The 18931-nt window shown below is 38.4% G+C and overlaps 1 protein-coding gene across 4 annotated transcripts in view; it reads left to right on the top strand.

Moving 5' to 3' along the window:
• The first annotated feature begins 3381 nt into the window (after nt 1–3381).
• Nucleotides 3382–18931, top strand: part of uggt1 (UDP-glucose glycoprotein glucosyltransferase 1) — a 42839-nt gene continuing 27289 nt past the window's right edge. For 2 of the 4 annotated variants that reach the window (XM_082516881.1, XM_082516880.1), the window contains exons 1-16: nt 3382–3460; nt 7653–7791; nt 8061–8140; nt 8836–8966; nt 9066–9178; nt 9261–9435; nt 10223–10319; nt 10427–10505; nt 10760–10860; nt 12930–13029; nt 13155–13215; nt 15442–15533; nt 16188–16338; nt 16633–16752; nt 16840–16925; nt 17290–17425. In XM_082516881.1, the coding sequence (XP_082373007.1) occupies nt 3430–3460; nt 7653–7791; nt 8061–8140; nt 8836–8966; nt 9066–9178; nt 9261–9435; nt 10223–10319; nt 10427–10505; nt 10760–10860; nt 12930–13029; nt 13155–13215; nt 15442–15533; nt 16188–16338; nt 16633–16752; nt 16840–16925; nt 17290–17425 (1692 nt within the window). In that variant the 5' untranslated portion in view covers nt 3382–3429. Of the gene's footprint in view, nt 3461–6155; nt 6324–7652; nt 7792–8060; nt 8141–8835; nt 8967–9065; nt 9179–9260; nt 9436–9922; nt 10001–10222; nt 10320–10426; nt 10506–10759; nt 10861–12929; nt 13030–13154; nt 13216–15441; nt 15534–16187; nt 16339–16632; nt 16753–16839; nt 16926–17289; nt 17426–18931 lie in introns of those variants that run through there. The other 2 variants (XM_082516882.1, XM_082516883.1) reach the window with 2 other exon arrangements.

Here is an 18931-nt window from a genome sequence, read left to right as displayed (position 1 = left end):
AGGGTGATGGTGAGGATGAGGAGCAGACATAGCGTGTTAGAAACTCAGATTTGACTTTTAAACTTTGTTTATAAACCATAAGCATCATGAATTCTTATATAAATTAAGAAAATAATACAATCATAAACTTAATACTCGAAGCAAAACTTATTTAACCATACAAACCGTGCATATTTATGAATGTATCAGTGATTTTCTTTTTATGCAATATGGTCTATGAACACAAAATCATAAGATGTGCAAGACACACACGAATCAAGAAAGAAAGGAGGCCCACAGAGACTGCCTGGAGTTCAGCTCTACAGTCCTGTTGAAGAATAAATATTGTCACACCAGATATTGACTTTCGAGCTTACAAACTCTGCTTATGCCTGATTTACTGTATTCCTATTTATGTTTCCTCGTGTTTCAATAAATATTTATCCAAAATATTAAGAAATTGGGAATAGTTCAAGACCTTTCCGACTGCTCATGCTGACCACTGTCAAAGGCCCATAGTGGACATATGGGTGTCAGAATTCACTCATAGAGCAATGGAAGAAGGTCCTGTTTGGTTTTATGAAGTGCATCTTGTGCATGTGTCAGTTACATCGGTAACAGAAGTCAGAATCTTTATTGTCATTGTGCTTTAAGTAGAACGAAATTGTGTGCAAACCCGTTCGGCTCAAGTGAAAAGTGAAAAGAGCGCATTTTTAAAAGAAAAATAAATAAGACAAGAGAAACCTCTGTATATAAAAAAAAGAAAGAAAGCACTGTAACAGGAGACAGCAGGGTGCATGATTGGCAGAGGTGGCAAAAGCACAGGCATTCTACACTTAAAAATGCTTGTGTTAAAAAAATATTCAGATAAAGGTTAAAATACTGATTCAATTTCTTTGCTCAAGTAATAATTAAAAAGTAATGACTCTGAAATGTCCTCAAAGTATAAAAGTAAACAGGAGCTCTTTGGAAGACATTTCTACTGGGTATTTTTGTGAAAAGCTATCTGAACCTCATGTCATACTAATATAAAAATACAAGAATTCAAAATGCAAGGAATTACAAACTTACAAAACTACAAAATTTAGCTGGGATAGGCTTCAGCTCTCCCAGGACCCTTATGAGGATGAGCAGAAGAGAACGGATGGTTCTTCCTCCATCTCTGAGTAAAGTTATCAGTCATTCTTTTGTCTTTCTGAGAAACACAGCAGATGCACATTTAACTAGCAGACACACTGCACAGAAAAACTACACAGGGAAATGTTGTAGTTGAAATGATATGCTTTCAAAAGCAACCCCTTTCATTCCTTTTTTGTAGCATAAGCTAGATGCCGTAATACAGCAACCACAACTTCTGTACATCTGCACCAAAAAGATAATAAATAATGCATGAACTATATGCTTTTTTTGGTTCTTTCATCTCATCTCATGTAATTATATTTACCTACAAATACTTAGCATAAACCACTTTTTAAACAAGACAACATTTTACTGTTTTTAAACACATTTTCAACACATAAATACTTCCTTCTAACTGTATGACGTTTTTAATTCTCTTGTAATTTCTTTTTTTTTCTTTTTTTTTTATTATTGACATTTTAGAATCACTATACAATACCATCAACTTCAGCTATCTTTCAGTACATATATATTTTTTTCTTTTTTTCTATATTTAAACAACTAAAATATCCATACAATAAGAATGAAAGAAGAAGAAAAAAAAGAAAAAGAAGCAAAACAGGAAATAACAAACAACATAAATAAAAAATACATAAGGAAAAAGAAAAAGGAAAGAAAAATAAATAAATAAATATAGGGAGTGTGTTTTTGTTTCCATTAATATAACTAATATAACTAATATTTCCTCTAGTCTTCTAGTAGTTAACAAAGTCAAAATCTAAAGCAAAAGCAAAAACTGGCCTGCGTTTTCTAATGTAGTCCATCCATTTCTTCCATCGTGATACAAACAGGTCCCTCTTGTAGTTCACATCAATTCTCTTGTAATTTCATTCTTACCGTAGACTAGGAATGTCTTGTTATTTCAGCTTGTCTCATTAACAGTTTCAACACTGTTCAGCGAGTAGTTTACAGACATGTCTGCATCTTCCATGCAAACTGCTGAAGACCACAGCAATCACAAGCAGATCGATGCAGCACTGTACACCTCTTTGCAACCTCCAGTAATCACTTGCCAACTGTTTAAAACTAAGGTCTAAGAACAAAAGAAGAGAGCACAAAAAGCAAAGAAATGACTGAACTGTACAAATAGAAAAGGCTAAATAACGTTGTCTTTAGCCAATAAGAGCAGTTTATTGTAACTGTGTTCGAGTTTGAATTACAATTAAAAATTTAAAAAATATTCTATTGGAGTCTTTCTTCATTTGTGTTAATCATTTGTGTTTTCTCACAGTCCTTTTGAAAGTTCTGATTGATGGTTGATCATTGTGAAAGAAAGAACTCAAGTTTGACTATCTCCATTAATATAGAGATCAAATGTGCCTATGTCCTGCAGTTTTTGCTGGTGGGTTTATTTTAATTTTTTCTAAGTAGGAAAGGGACAACAGTCTTTAATCACATGTTTATATGTAATATAGGAGGACAGTTGAATAGTGGAACATCTGTGATGCACAGAAGTATTAGGTAGTATATAGTATAAGTAAGGTTAAGCTACTACATAATACAGCGGCACCCCAAAAAGTACAGTATATTTACACTGTAAGATGTAAAATTAAAAATTAACCATACAAAATGCCTGGAAATTTACTTAAAATGACTTACACTATAATTCTTCTTTCTTGTTAAATCTTGAACTATTACCCCCTTATTGTAGTCTATTTACTACTAAGTATTTGTAGGTAAATATAATTATATTGTAATTCCAGGTGATAATACGTGGAAATTCCATTTAATTCTAAGATAATTACACCCTTTGTCAGGCCCGTATTAAAAAGTGTTTGTTACCTGAAGCACTTTGTTACTTCCCACCTCTGACCATTGGGAAACAAGCTAAAAGAGACAATGGTAAGTCCTTGGTTAGTGCTATTGCCAAGAGCTGGCAATACTTTCTTTTCAAATATCTTTAAGTGGGTGCTGCTTTTTTTGTCAGTGGTTTTAATAATACGGCTTATTAAATTATGTATTTTCTGCTTCTCACTTCTTACACTTTTAAAAAATAATGTCCTTTCACATAGTTTACTTAAATCAGGAAAATAATTTTAGGCAACAACACTAACAACAACAATAATAATAAATATAAAAAGAAAAAGAAAAAGGATTTTGACAGTCTTTGTTTTTAATTAGTGAATCAATTATCAGCGAAATTTGCAGTTCACCGTCTAAGGCACGTCTTATTAGTTAATCATTTATTGCTGAGAGGTTCAGTAATTTTGAACAGGCAACATTGTGGTTGCCTAATGAGCCTGTCAGGACCCGCCCACTCCACAGCGGATCATGAATTCAGGAAGCTACCGAGCCGGCTTCGGTGAGACTAAATCATTAATTTTCTGTGTTGTGGAGCTTCATACGCTTGTAGCTAAGGCTGTTTATTGTCTTTTCAACAGAATTTGACAATTTGTGCGTGTAAGTAAACAAAAACAGGTGCAATCGGGCAGTTTTGCTTTTGTGCGGGAGGCGTTAGCTAGCATTAATTTCAGGTAGCGCTAGCTCGCCGTGAGTTTTCCGGCTTTGAATGGGCTCTGAAGAGTAAATATAGCAGACATTAGAGCTGGTTAAACCAGTAAAATTTGAACGTGTGAGGTGTTTGTTACAATTAGCAGTTAACTCGTGATTACAGCTATTATGACAGCTCTGAGGGTTGTCATTGAGACAGCCCGGATGTCCAAACTGTGCACTCATTGGACGGATGAGCCACGCTGAACTCTCCCATTGGATAGAAATGATGGCACGTTTTGTTTACAGCCTCAGCATCCTGCTCTGCTGTAATTAAGCGTAACACTATTAAAGAAATCTGTAACGTTATGATATGGCGATGAAGGGTTCATGCATTTCCTCCTCGTCAGTTTGTCTCTTCTTTTTGTCCTCTCAGACCTTATATCTTAGAGTTATTTAGAGTTTGACTTGCTGGTCACCCAGGTGTCTTTCAATGAAGTGTAGTGTACCCAGCAGATTATACATAACCACTGGTTCACTACCCATTGGTTGTTTTGTGGTAGGGTATTTGAACTCGCTCTTTTGGCCCAAAAAACACACTCGCCCCTTCTACCAGGCAGAGTATCATTATTGACCATAGCAAGATAACTTCCAACTACTGTGATATTGGATTAGTTACAGCAACACCACCAGCCTGAACCACTGATAGGATGCAGAATGGGTCCATTCTTTCACTGTGTACCTTCTGCTGTAGCCAGCCTGCTTTAAAGTTTGATGTTTTGTGCATTCAGGGATGCTCTTCTGCATACATTGGTTACAACCAGTGGTAATTTGTGTCTTATTCCCTTTCTTCCTCATTTCTGCCATCAGAATGGGGAAGAACTTTACATGCCTATATTAATTGAGTTTCTGTCATGTGATTGGCTTATTAGATATTTGTGTTTAAAAGCATTTGAACAGCTGTAAAGATGAACTGGCAGGACACATTTACATTTACTGGTGCTGGCTTTTGTCATTATATATTTATAGTCTATTCTTTGGAGATCTCTATCACCAGTTCCTGTAATAATGTCTCTGACTGAAGTAGGCAGCACTCGATTGATCAATTTTGTGTGGAAGAAGAGTGAAATGATACTTGATAGTATCAGGCTATATGTGAACATGCACAGAGCCTGAGGCGAAAGGTCTAGGTTAGTAGACAAAGCTGATAACTGCTGTTTTGATACCTGTTAATTCTGACCAGGTTTTTAGAGTTTATTGAGCCAGGTAACACAAAGAAACAAGGTTACTGGTGCATCCTCTTTAGGCCTTTAAAGGCTCTAAGGCTTTTTTTTAAGCCGTTCTAAATACTGAACTCCTAAAAAAATATTTCTAAAATGCAACAATATGGAAAACCTGGCATCATACCGATGTTTAAATTTGACAGATGATCCTGATACCAGCATTAATTATTTATTTCATTAATTTTTCATTGCTGTTTATTTGTCTTTGTTGAGCTCTGATCCAGGGCAAAAAATGATCAGACACAAAAAAAGTAAACCTCAGCCACCACCTTTGGTAAATGTTATTTTGTTTCCACACGGTAATCGGCAAGGTCTGACATTGCTGTGTGGTTAATAGCTGTGCATCCCAAAAGCAAGAAGAAAAATTGTCATATTAACATACGATAAAATATAACTAATATAACTTTTACAATCGTGAATAGGAAGCATTGTGTTATGTTATTTGCAGCTAAACTTGCACAGGTAAATGATTCTGCATAATATGAGGAATAAAATGTTTAAAAATCCAGCTTTGTTTAGATTAATTACAGTTTTTTTTCCCATGAAGTGATAAATAATGACCAGGTGTTTCTTTTCTTTAATATTTAATTTATGTGTATTCTTGTATAATTGCTAAGTAGTCAAACATGTAGAATCAGTTGCACAGCTTGAGGAGATGATCTGGTACCTTGCTTTAGGTGAACACTTCACAACCGTGTTTGAATTTCTTAGCAAATTATCAGTATCCTACTGTGCCTGGCAAGCCTTATGTTGTCGGCAGCACTGCTGAAGGCGGTATCACGATGTTAATAAGGAGTCTTAAGGATATTTTCTGACACTACACTTGTTGAAGCAGCGCAATGTGTCCTACTATTAAGATGATTATAAAGTCTAGACCACATAATCATACATATGTGTAAAACAATAATATTAATTTTGTTTATTTTAATTTTAAATGACTAACTTGGAACCATTTATTGTTTGAGCAGACTTTTTATTTAATAACAGGATTTGATCAGATCTCAATATTATTCAGTGGAAAGCTGATAAAAGCCTGTTATGCACACCCTGTGGCACTGAATAATGGATCGTTCAGTGCCGTCAGAAATTAGAGTTCACCCACCATACTGTGGTCTTACAAATACATACAAAGGCAAAAACAACGCTCATTTTGTCCATTAAAATATAAGAATTGTTTGTCCTTGCTACTGAAACAGTTTTGCGTGTAGTTTAGTTAACAGACTAACATAAAAAGACCGCAAAGGAAGAACTAACTCCTTCCATCTATTTATTTTGTTGTCTGTTTATCGGAGCCGGGTTGCGGGCGCAGCAGCCTGAGCAGAGAAACCCAGACTTCCTCCTATCCAGGCCACCTCCTCCAGCTTATCCGGGAGAACACCGTGGCCTTCCTAGGGCTGCTGAGAGATATAGTTGCTCCAGTGTGTCCCGAGACTACCGCACGGCCTCCTCCTGGTAGGACATACCCACCTCACCCAGGAGGCTTCCTAATCAGATGCCCAACCCATCTCAACTGGCACTTTTCAATGTGGAGGAGCAGTGGCTTTACTCTGAGACCCTCTCAATTGACTAAAATCTTTACCCTGTCTCTAAGGGCAATCCCAGCCGCCCTTCTGAGGGAGCTCATTTCTCCCACTTGCATCCACCATCTCATCCTTTTGCTTGTGACCAATAAACGAGTGAGGTGGGGACTTAAATCGACCTTGCTCAGGAAGGCTAACTTTATTTTTGTCATATTGCTGTGCAATATAAATACAATAAAATCAACCAATTATGTTAAAATCAGTGCCCTTACAGCCACTGAATATTTGGTGTTTAATTAAGGTGAAATCCAAATATAAGTTGCTAAAAATAATATCATTTGGAAATGTTGTTTGCAAGAACTCATGAGAGCATAAATGAAATTATATGATAAGCAAAAATGAAATTATATGATAAGCAAAAATGTGTAAAAATGGCAACATGTGTTTTCTATTTAAGCGCTGTTGCTCTTTCTTCAGAGGTCTCTTTGAAACATTTCCTTGTTTCAGGAGCTTTTACTCTGAGTTGAGATGTTGTATCCTACGGAGGGTCTTTTGAAGCAAATTCTAGGTAAAAAAAAAAAGCACCACGGTACAAAGGTTAGAACTGCACATAGACGGCCTCATTTGATCCCTGTGTTCCCTAAGTCCATATGGCCCCATCCATGAAGAAAACCAAGGTTTAAATATGTTCAATTCAAAGGTCATCTTTAGTATATAAAAGTGTCAGCAAACAGTAGCACCAACGCATTAGGACAGAGTGTAAGCAACTAAATGTTATTAATATACAATTAATAATATATGTTGGTTATACACAGTAGTTGTAGTATGTTATATCTGTATGTTTTTATTTGAGAGATAATTAACTGCATTCTTGGAAATCTGCATAAACAGAGCTGAATTTGTTAAAGGAAATGATTTATTGTTATTAAAGGTTTGACAGTGGCTACATATTGTGTTGTATTTCCGTTTCCATGTTTTTATTGTCTTCATCTTTCAATGGCATCTTTGTGGTCACTGAGCTTGTAGTTTGTTAGGATCTGCCTCTGTGTTTTATCTCTGTTGGCAGTGAGATGTTCAGCCAATTCGTACAGAGCCAGATAACATTATAATCTACTTTGGTGGCTGAGTGGGCTCCGTTCTTCACTACCGCATAGCACAATGGGCGGGATGATACTATCATTCACACTGTTTATTTTGAGCTCGACTTTAACAGCAATGTGGAAATCTTTAGCCTCACTTCCCAACTCTTCTGTTCCCTCAGGTGTAGGCTTGAGGATGTGGCTTCTGTGGATCGTGCTGCTCTCGCTGCTCTCTGTCGCATCTGGGGGTGCGGACTCAAAGGCTGTCACAACCACTCTTACAACCAAATGGGCTGATACACCGCTGCTGCTGGAGGCCAGGTATGACACTGCACTGCTCAAAGGGAGCAGCACTTTGGCTGCATTACATATAAATTACATTTCAAAAGGAGATAATAGATAAATCAGTGTTCTGAGGTCATTCATGTGACTGTCCTCTAAGTGAGTTTAAACTACACTTCTGTCTCACTGATATGTACTTGAGGAAGACTGTGAATAATTAAGGGCTTTAGGTGTTGTGGTGTTTGCAGTAGCTGACACTATGCATTTCCAGCTTATGAGACCGCCACTTTCATATTCTCCTTCCCCAGTGAGTTCATGGCAGAGGAGAGCCAGGAGAAGTTCTGGGACTTTGTAGAGGCCAATCAAAACATAGAAGGAGAGCATGACGGTAAAGTAAAACTTTGGACTCTGTGGACAAGATTTCACTTTTAGTTTCTGCGCTGTGAGCAGCTGAATTTATGATGTGTATGCAGCATCTTGGCAGTAATTGCATTGTCGGGGTTTTAGCCACATACTCGTTGGAGCAATAACACAATAAAAAGTGTATCTCAGTTAGACCAGAACTGCTGTAACACAATTTCAAGGGGACCTATTATGCTTTTCCTTATTCTCTTTATTATATATACTGTACCAGTGGTGGTTACTCATATTAAATTTGGTCAGATTTTCCGATATTGAGGTCAGCGCTTGTGCAAGTAATCCCAGTGAAAACTCAGGCTTCAGATTGCTCTGAACACAGTTTTTTCTCCTTTTTTTGATTATGGCACCTTATGTTGTAAGTGAGAACAGATATTCTCTCAGCACAGCAGCCCCGTCCACCTGCTGTTCAGACCTTCCGTTTGTGAGGCCCAGCGAATTAGAAGAAAGTTTGCTTGCAGGGAGCGTGACCCTGAAGCGAGATAAGATCTGTGGTTATTGCCTCACAGCCCAGTGTAACATAAAAAAGGATTATTCTGAATTGTGAATTCTGCAAAGCTATTTAATATAGATTACAGTAATTAAATATGAAGGGTAATAGGTCCTCTAGGGAGGGGCGAGACCACACCGAAATCTTACGTGTGCACATTTGCTGTCCCCACACAGACACAGATCAGGCCTACTATGATCTGATCATGAAGAGAGCCAGTGCCTTGCTCAGCTCCGTCCAGTTAAACATGCTGAAGTTCGCACTCTCACTGAGAGCTTACTCTGCAACAGTACACTCCTTCCAACAGGTAACAGCAGGGCAATTTAAAGCTGTTTTGAAGGCTTGAGCATACATGTGAGTAGGATGATATTAGTACTGATTATGCTTTTTGGGTGTATATTTTTAGATAGCGTCCACTGAGCCTCCTCCTTCTGGCTGCTCAGCTTTTTTGAGCATCCACGGAGAGAAGACCTGTGATGCAGAGAAGTTAGAGGCACTCCTAAAAAGTGCACCTCAAAGGTAAAAAAAAAGTCACATACATCTAAAGCAAAAGGATTACGAATTATATTATTAAGATTAAATTTTTTTTTCTCTCTTCCAGGACAAAGCCATATCTTTTTAAAGGTGATCATAAATACCCAGGTTCAAATCCAGATGCTCCTGTTGTGATTCTTTACGCCCAGTTTGGGACGGCAGATTTCCAGAAGCTTCACCAAGTCATTCTATCCAAAGTTAATGAAGGCTCGGTGACCTACGTGCTTCGCCACTACCTGCCTGTAAGAATTGCTTTACTTCTAATATAATTTAAATGAGAAGATCACAATAGATAGTTTGAGATTGAGCGTATTTAGGTCACTACTACCGGTATGTGAAATTATCAATAAAGCAAATGTTTTCCATGTCAGGAATAGTTTTATAAGTGTAAGTTGGTTTATAGTCATGTGGTGAAATCCCAAAGTTACTTTGGGCTCCCGTGTTTTATCCTCGTCTTACAAAAAAAAATCTGCAGTTTAAGACGGTCCTCATTTACACCTGGGATGAAAAGAGCTTCTCCAGTTCCTCATGCTAGACTGCAAGTTTCTCAAGTTGGATTACTTTCCCCTCACATGCAAATCCATTTGATAGTGTTTTTTCTTTTTTTCCTCCCCCTGATTATGCTAAATTATTCTCACCATCTGTCTTTCAGGCAGGAAGTCCTGGGCACTAGAAAGGCTGTAACATTTAACTCTTACTCTGTGCATATAGCTCTGGGGCCAGACCAGGGACAGTTAGTGGCTTAAGTACTTAGCAAGCTGGTTGTCTGCACATGGAAGATAGTCAGCAAGCACATGCATTTATAATGTGAGTGGGATTTATTTTTTTTACAAGTGGGAACACAAGAACGTTCACAGAGCTTTTTACATTAAGAAAAAAAAATTTTTTTGTTTTGTCATCAGGTTAGCATAACTGTGTCTTTTAATCTGTTTGCAAATGCAATTAATTGCAATTAAGCGTTTTCTGTGTGTGACACAATTATAAGCATGTGATGTCCCATCTTTTCTTATTTTTCTTCTTCTTCTGCAGAAGTCAAGAGGAAAGAAGGTGTATCTGTCTGGGTATGGAGTGGAGCTGGCCATCAAAAGCCAGGAGTACAAAGCAAAGGATGACACACAAGTCCAAGGTGTACATACTCACAGGAAGACACACAGTCGATACACACATGCCCACAGTGTTGTAATCCCAGAGGAGTCCTGACTTGAAAATCGAGTTAATTGATTGTGGTTTCAGGGGCGGAGGTGAATGCTACAATGATCGGAGAGAATGATCCAGTGGATGAGGTTCAGGGATTCCTTTTTGGCAAACTCAAGTGAGTGACTCTGTGTCAGCCTATGATAAAAATTCAAAGATTGGATTAGGTCCAGGAATTGCACCACACTCTCTCAGCCAAGCCTTTCTTTTTTTTTTTTTTTCTTTGTTTTTCCTCCTGTCTTGAAGCACCGACCACATCTGTGCTCAACTAACCAGAAATAATCAAATCAATCTGTGAATCCAACAACGTTTTCTTAATTAGCACTTAAGTCATTTAACAGATGCATGCATTCTGTCCATCTTTCTCACTAGGACCCTCTACCCGGAGCTCAAGGAACAGCTTAAAGAATTGAGGAAGCATTTAGTTGAAAGCACCAACGAGATGGCACCTCTGAAAGTCTGGCAAATGCAAGGTGGGCCTCTTTCCAAATTTAATTGTCTTATTTCAGACATCAGCAGATTTTTCTGTGTTTGCAGTTTCCTTCTGAGTGATTGGTTTTGACAATATGAACAGGCTCTGTAAGGAAGTATCTGTTTCTGGTATTACACGTGTAAATAAATAATGATACAGCACAATGAAACAAACTTGTCAAAACTGACCGAGTCAACATCTTGACAGGCTAGCAGAAAATAAACTGTGAGGCCCTCTTAATCTACAGATAACACCTGTGGGCATTGCTCCTGTGACTTAATTTTTCAGAGAATCAATTTTATGATCCTGCAAATATACCTGCAGGACTTGAACTTCGTTCTCTATCTATTACTTCCATAGCTATGGCTGACAAAGACAATTATCCGATGGGAAAAATCCCATGTCCTCATACCCATTAAATTCAAATCAATTGTTAGCTGACCCAGAGCGTCCTCTGACGTTCTTACAATTTCACAGGAATATCTCGTTACACAATCATTTTAAAGATACCCTCCTTACTCCACAAATGGGGGGAAAAAAATATCATTTCAAGGTTTTTTTTTCTAGCACAGAATGGGCCTTTGGGGAGTGACTACAGACAGCAGAAAACATAATCGCCGCCTACAGTAAAAGCAGTCAGCCTGTGCTTCCTAGAAGCCCATGTCTTTTCTGGGATTTCCTAACATGTGTTAAATAGAAAAAATGCCCAATATGCTTAACTATTACCAACTAGTTGGTAGTAGTTTTCATTATAGGTAGAGGACTGGTTAATGCGAGTCAAACAGGTGGACCAAGAAATGGGTCCACCTCAAAACAGTATTATATGAGAGAAAATAAACTGTATCTGTAATTTCACATGCTAGCACCGTACATATACTGTATTTGTTTAAATCATCTGTTAACCATGGGAGTTTCCTGAACTATTAGAAAGTTAAAAACGCTTTCCTATTCTCTGTCTCAACAACCCTTTGATCAGGAATAAATGAAAATAAATTAACATTGGCTTCTCCAGTTGTCTTCTGTTGCTTTAACCATGATGTCATTCCACCTGTAAATCAAACTAGCAGCTGAAAATGTATCTGTATCGATCTCTGATCTACGACTGCAATCGATCACTGTCCTCTTGATGCGTTTGAGCCATAATACCTTGAAGACATGAAAGCTTTGTCTGCAGCAATATAAAAGCATTGATTAAGATGACATCATATATTGATTAACAGTTCAAACTCACTCTCACAGATGCAATCACATATACTTTTTAATTTTGTCATTTTCTTTTTGATGTTATCGAGCAAATAAAAAATTATATTGGCTCCAGCTCATCTGTTATGTTTATGTTTCTTAAAGAAAACGCTTCCATATGTAAAAGGTCAGCCTATCAGTAGGTGTAATCAGGATGTGAGCGTTCGGCTGCTTTTATATTTGGCAAATAAAGGCTCCGAGGAGATGAGGAGGTTGAACTCGACTGTCAGACTGTCATGTGGGCGTCTGTCTTTATCTCCTAACCCTGTGGGGCTCATTAGCTCAGCCTGTTTACAAAGAGAGGGAGACCTCCAGAGGCTAATAATCACACAGACTACAACACCATTACAGAGATGCTCACTGCATTGAAATAATCCTCACTGCTCTCTTCCCTCCTTGCACACCAAAGCTCCATACACCCCTTTATCTTTTCCACACTTACAAATTAACGTGATGATAAGTATATCTGCGTTTATATCAATTTAAGGTGGCGAACATCATAAACATTATTCCTGCTCAACACAAACATTTCAGCATCGACACTTTAATGTGAATCGTAATTTGCCCATATGAAATGTCTGTGTTGTACAGAGCTGCAAGCATATAGCCTTAGTCCTTTTAAATAATCAAGAGTAAGTTAACGATCTTTGAAGCAGCCCTTGTCTTTGTTTTATGTCTAAGTGCTCACATGTCTTCTAATTATGATCATTGTTTCTTTTTTCTTCTTTTCCTGTGTTTCCTGTTCTTCTTACTAATTTTTCCACTCATCTCTTTCCCATTCTGACCCTCATCGCCTGCCTGAACATCCACCCACCTTCTCTTTTACAGATCTGAGTTTCCAGACAGCTGCTCGCATTCTTGCTGCTCCTGCTGTTGATGCCCTCAATGTTATGAAAGACCTCAGTCAGAATTTTCCCACCAAGGCCAGGTAGAGGAGAAACGAAAACACACACAGATACACACACATGAGCAGTAACTACAATAAGAAGCTTGGTTTGTGTAGATTTTGGATAGTCAGCAGTTTCACAGTTCAGTCTTCCTTTTCTCTCCCAGGTCAATCACTAAAACTGTGGTCAACTCGGAGATCCGTAAAGAGATTGGCGAGAATCAAAAGGTACATGTTTGATCATCTTCTATTTTTTCCCACTTGCCCTTTTGTAACACAATGAAAACATTTCTGCTTTTGGTTAAAGATGAAAATGAACCCTTTAGTCTCTTTCACTTTCTTTTAACATCATGAATGCAGTTAATAGGCCTTCATGTGCTTGTTAGACTAACACTAAATGACTTGATCATTTCAGGTATTTTCAGGTTTAGAAACCACATGTAATTGTTACAACATGAATTAAGCTGACTTAATTTATGCAACATTACCTCCGATCCCAACCTCAACACGATGTGTCAGTGTCTTTAGTCTTTATATTCCTCTCTCTGATGTCATACGTCTTTGCTGTGTGACTTGGGGAAAAAACAATACTGATGTCACATAAAAATCTCATTAGGACACAAGCTTTTCTTGTCTTCTTGCAAAGACCGGATGACGAGGCTCTTTTTTTTGTTTTGTTTTTTTATTGACTCATCCAATCGAAGGACTGATAGGCTTATGTGATGGCAAAGCATCTGTTGTCCATACATATCTCCACAATTCACAAGAATTGGTGCAAGATGAAGGTCATATTCGTTTTCACAAGATCTGCTGCTTCTTTAAAGAATATTAGTGTGATTTTAGTGAAACAAGATTAATTTGTCCCCCTTATGGCTGTTTGTGATCCTCCCTGACTTCTCGGTGGATTTTACCAGTTACAACAAAACCTAGACCTTTCATTAAGAACTTTACATTTTACAATAACCTGTGAATTCTGGTGGATCATAAGCTGCTACATCATTGATATTCTGGTTCCTTCTTTTGTGCCTCCAAGACCTTTTCGTTGGCATAAAGTGAGATCTTTTCATATCCATCAGAAATTTTTTATTCTTTGGGCTTCCCTGGAGTAGCTTTGTATGCTTCACAGTTCAAAATAACCTTTATAAATCTTATAGTGGGCGTTGGTGCAGCTGCTCAGTTCATCCGCTGTCTGAAAGACGTCGCTTTAGCTCCTTCCCCTATAGATTTGCTCCCCTTTTAAGCAGTATTTCTTGTGATTGGCTGCCCCTCACAAAGTGAGAGTAAAAAAAACTCTAAAATTGAGTTTTGATCAGCCTGAATCATTAACTTTTAGCTCAGCAGTTCAGTGGCTAAGACTAAATCATCTGCTTTCAAACTGCTCGATTTCATCATCTGTCCTATGTTTGTCTTTCCATTATCGAGGATCCTTATTCTTTTAATCTTGCAGACTGTGTCCTCTAGTGGTTAGGGATAATTTAGCTTTAGCTGTTTACCAATTTAATCCACTAAAGAGGACGAACCGAGACATACAGCATTATTGCAAACATCCACAATCAAGTAGCTTTTGTCTCTCAAAATGAAACTGCCCCTCCTGGTTTTGTTTTACCTTTTACTTTGTGATCAATTGTAAACATCATCTGATTTGAAAGCATTCAGTTTTTGACAATGTGTGTTTTGCTTCGCCTGTTAGTGGAATAGGCACTCACCCCTTCTTCTTGTCAGTGTTTTCTCTCTCTCCTTTGCTTGGTCTCCTCTCCTGAAGCTGTGCTCACATTATCTTGGTGTGCAGACAGGAGTTCGGGCTGATGGTGGGGCTGAGCAGACAAACGTCCTAATTACTGAATCGGTGATTCATTCAGCAGGCGCGCAGAGTCCTACAGCGAGAAATGATTATTGATTGAAGTAGTTTGGACACGTGCACTTGCTCGCACACAGACACGTCTTTGTCTTTCTCTCACACACAGGCATGCATCCACACACTCACACAATTTAAGTGGGATGAACAATATTTGTGTTAATCATGTCTTGTTGTAATTGCAATGTCTGGAGTATGATTAATCTGATGTCTTTGTCTTTCTGTAATGAGATTTGACTGTGCCAGAACGACTTTGAGCTTTCTTTTTGCCTGTGCAGACGCACAAACACACATGCGGGTCTCTTCTCATAGACATATTCACACACATTTACACACCCCTTCTTTGATAATTAGATTTGTTTAGTGTGGGGTTTAATTGCTCTAAACAGGCTGATTTTGAACAGAGTTGTCAGTGCTTGTTTAGAGCTGTCAACGTGACTCGTTGTGGCTTTGTGTTGACTGTTGCCTCTAGTTTTACAGTATAATTGACTACATGATGGCTGGTTTTGATGTTGTTTGCCTCACAGCTCAGCTGGTGTTGAATGGGGAGCTTGACACAAACAGGATATTTAGTCATATTGACGTTTCTCTTTCCATAGTTTTTCAAAGGAACTCTGGGGTTGCAGCCCGGGGATTCAGCGCTGTTCATCAACGGGCTGCATATAGATTTGGACGCACAGGACATCTTCAGGTACACATAAAAAGCCATATTTTGAGCATCTAATTTGCAGTAATTACAGCACAGAAATGCATCTGTGTTGCTTTAACCTTTTGCAAATGAAAGTATATAATCAGTCAAGACCGTAGCTTGACTGATTATATACTTTAACAATTGTTTAGAACAAAATGTAAAGTAAAATTAAATTAAAGATTTTTGTGTGTGTGCGTGTGTTTGGGCTCTTAAGACCTGGGAATGTTAAGACAACTGGGCCTAAAACGGGGCATGAAAAGATTTGAATGATAGTCACAGAAGCAGCAAATGCTTCCATATGGAAAACTGTACCCAAGTGATATTCTTGAGTTTACTGGAATATTCAAAAATTAGTTCTTGTATTAGGTATTAATAGGTTGTGCTCGACCAATCGATAAAATAAGTTGAGAGTGAGACTGTATAATAACGGAGATTGTTGCTTTTTCTTTGTCATGTTTTTAAAATCTGATTTCACATTCACATCTTACCTGCTGTTTAATGATTTAAATAAGCCAGATCAAAACTGAAAATAATGAGCTCTACTTATACATCTCTTTCAGATAATAAGGCAGTCTAGATGCTACGCTCAAATTCTTGATTACAATACACACACACTGCACCACTTAACTCGCCTCTGTCCTTTGCTACCTGCAGTGTGTTTGAAGTGCTGCGCAGCGAGGCCCGGGTGATGGAGGGTCTGCGCTCCCTGCTAATCGAGACACCTTTTATTCACGACATCCTGAAGCTCAACGTCCAGCCCTCCGACTCTGACTACGCCGTCGACATCCGCAGCCCGGCCATCAGTGTAAGAGTGTCCGTGTTCACACACGTCCCTAATAACTAACTGTTGAATGCTGCAGCAAATGAGGGACTTAACCAAAATAAGCTTGGAAAGAAATGTGTTGTGTTTGGAAGATTTTTGTTGTGCAATCAAGTTTCTATTTGAAAAAATTTGGAGGCATTTCAAGCCCTCCAAAATTATCGTTGTGCTTTCCTTCCGCTAGCAGTAAAAAGTAATTTCTTGTTGGCTCTTGTCTGCTCATTCTTGTTTTTAAACTTAATTTAAACCATTTCCTCTTCACTGCATTCTCCTTTTTAGTGGATTAACAACTTGGAGACCGACTACAGGTACAGCTCATGGCCCTCCAACGTGCAGGAGCTGCTCAGACCAACTTTCCCTGGAGTCATCAGGCAGATCCGCAAGAACTTTCACAATCTGGTAAGAGCGCAGTTTATTAATCAGACCCCTGTGAATCCAAATAGGTCTGAAGCTTTTCTGATGAATGCTAACACGCATCTGTTGCAGGTGATCATTCTGGATCCGACCCAGGAGAACACTGTAGAACTGCTGAGCGTCGCAGAGATGTTTTATGCTAATAATATACCCCTCAGGTTGGTGTTTCTGTCATCAAGATGTATACATTTTTTGGACATTTTCTTGGGAATTAATTATCAGCTTTTATGAATTTGAATGCACAACATATCACTTTTTTATTGCTGTACAGTAACCAGAAAACTAAAATAAATAAATAAAATAAAAGAGGTGCTGCAGAGCATTGGTAGTCAGTAGAAATGTGTAGTTAAAAATCCATTTTTAATTTAAGAGTTTTGTCAGGGATGTTTGGAAGACCTTTGATACCGCGCTGCATGTGGCATCTTGGGATGGTCAGTTTGTTTGAATACTGATGAAGCAGGCAGCACACGCTCTGCATTTTAACTGTTTTTGGAAGCTTACTTGCTCCATGTTTGTGTTTAGGATCGGGCTGGTGTTTGTGGTGTCTGATGAAGACGACATAGATGGTATGCAAGATGCCGGTGTGGCACTCGTCCGAGCCTACAACTACATCACTGAAGAGGTGGACAGTCAGAATGCATTTGAAGCCGTCATGTCGGTGAGTCCATTGTTCACAGAAACTAGGAAGTGAAAAAGACCTTTGTAAGACTTTATCTAATCTGTGTCTCTGTTACTCTTTGCCTGATCCAAATAGTTAACGCATCCCTCCTATCAGGTGTCTTCCCCAAAAGCCTTAAAAACAGCAGTTATCAAACCAATATTAAAGAAAAAGAACCTAGACAGCACATTAATGCAAAACTACAGACCAATCTCTAATCTTCCATTTATCGTTAAACAGCTTTCTCACAATGAACACCCGCTTTGATATTTATCAGTCTGGTTTTCGTAGGCACCACAGCACCGAGACAGCCCTTGTCAAAGTGTTTAATGACATCCGTATAAATACTGACCGTGGGAAATCCACAGTATTGGTACTACTGGACCTTAGTGCGGCGTTTGACACCGTTGATCATGATATATTACTGGAACGTCTAGAGAGCTGGGCCGGACTCTCTGGTACAGCACTCGACTAGTTCAAGTCCTACCTTAAGAATAGAAACTTGAAATGTGTCAATTAGCCAATTTTCATCACAAAATATAGAAATCACATGCGGGGTCCCCCAGGGTTCCATCCTCGGGCCCCTCTTATTTAGCATTTACATGCTCCCGTTAAGCCAGATTATAACCACCAATAATATTAACTACCACAATTATGCAGACGATACTCAACTTTATATCTCAATGTCACCAGGTGATGTTGAACCTATCCAAACTCTTAATAAATGCATTGAGCGAATTAACAACTAGATGTCTCATAATTTCCTTCAACTGAACAATAACAAAACTGACTTATCTTTGGACCCAAAAAAGATTGATTAAATATCAGTAATCAGCTCAAACTGGTCCAACTAGAAACTACCGACCAGGCCAGAAATTTAGGTGTAACAATGGACTCAGACCTGAACCTCCAGGGCCACATAAAAGTTATAACAAAGTCAGCCTTCTATCACCTGAGGAACATTTCTAGGATTAAAGGACTGATGACACAAGGAGACCTAGAAAAACTCATCCATGCATTTATCTCTAGCCACCTTGATTACTGTAACAGTATCTTCACAGGTTTACCCAAAAAATCAATCTGACAACTGCAGCTGATTCAGAACGCTGCTGCTCGTGTTCTCACTAGAACCAAGAAAATGGAGCACATTACTCCAGTTCTAAAGTCATTACACTGGCTCCCTGTAGCTCAGAGAATAGACTTTTTAAAGTGCTTTTATTAGTTTATAAGTCCTTGAATGGGTTAGCACAAGAGTACATTAGGGATCTGCTATCATGGTACAAACCATCCAGATCAGTTAGGTCCTCCAGCTCTCGTTTATTGACCATCTCTAGAACCAGAACTAAACATGGAGAAGCAGCTTTTAGTTTCTATGCTCCTCACATCTGGAATACTCTATCGGGAGAATGCAAAGCAGCAGAGACACTGAACTCTTTTAAGTCTAAAATTAAAACTTACTTATTTAGACTTGCTTATGAGTAACTGATCCTATTATGGCTCTCTATA

This window comes from Aulonocara stuartgranti (assembly GCF_965226115.1).
Source record: "Aulonocara stuartgranti genome assembly, chromosome: 19".
Classification (NCBI taxonomy): domain Eukaryota; kingdom Metazoa; phylum Chordata; class Actinopteri; order Cichliformes; family Cichlidae; genus Aulonocara; species Aulonocara stuartgranti.
Note: the sequence above shows the minus strand (reverse complement) of the source record. Positions and strands in the feature narration are given on the sequence as shown.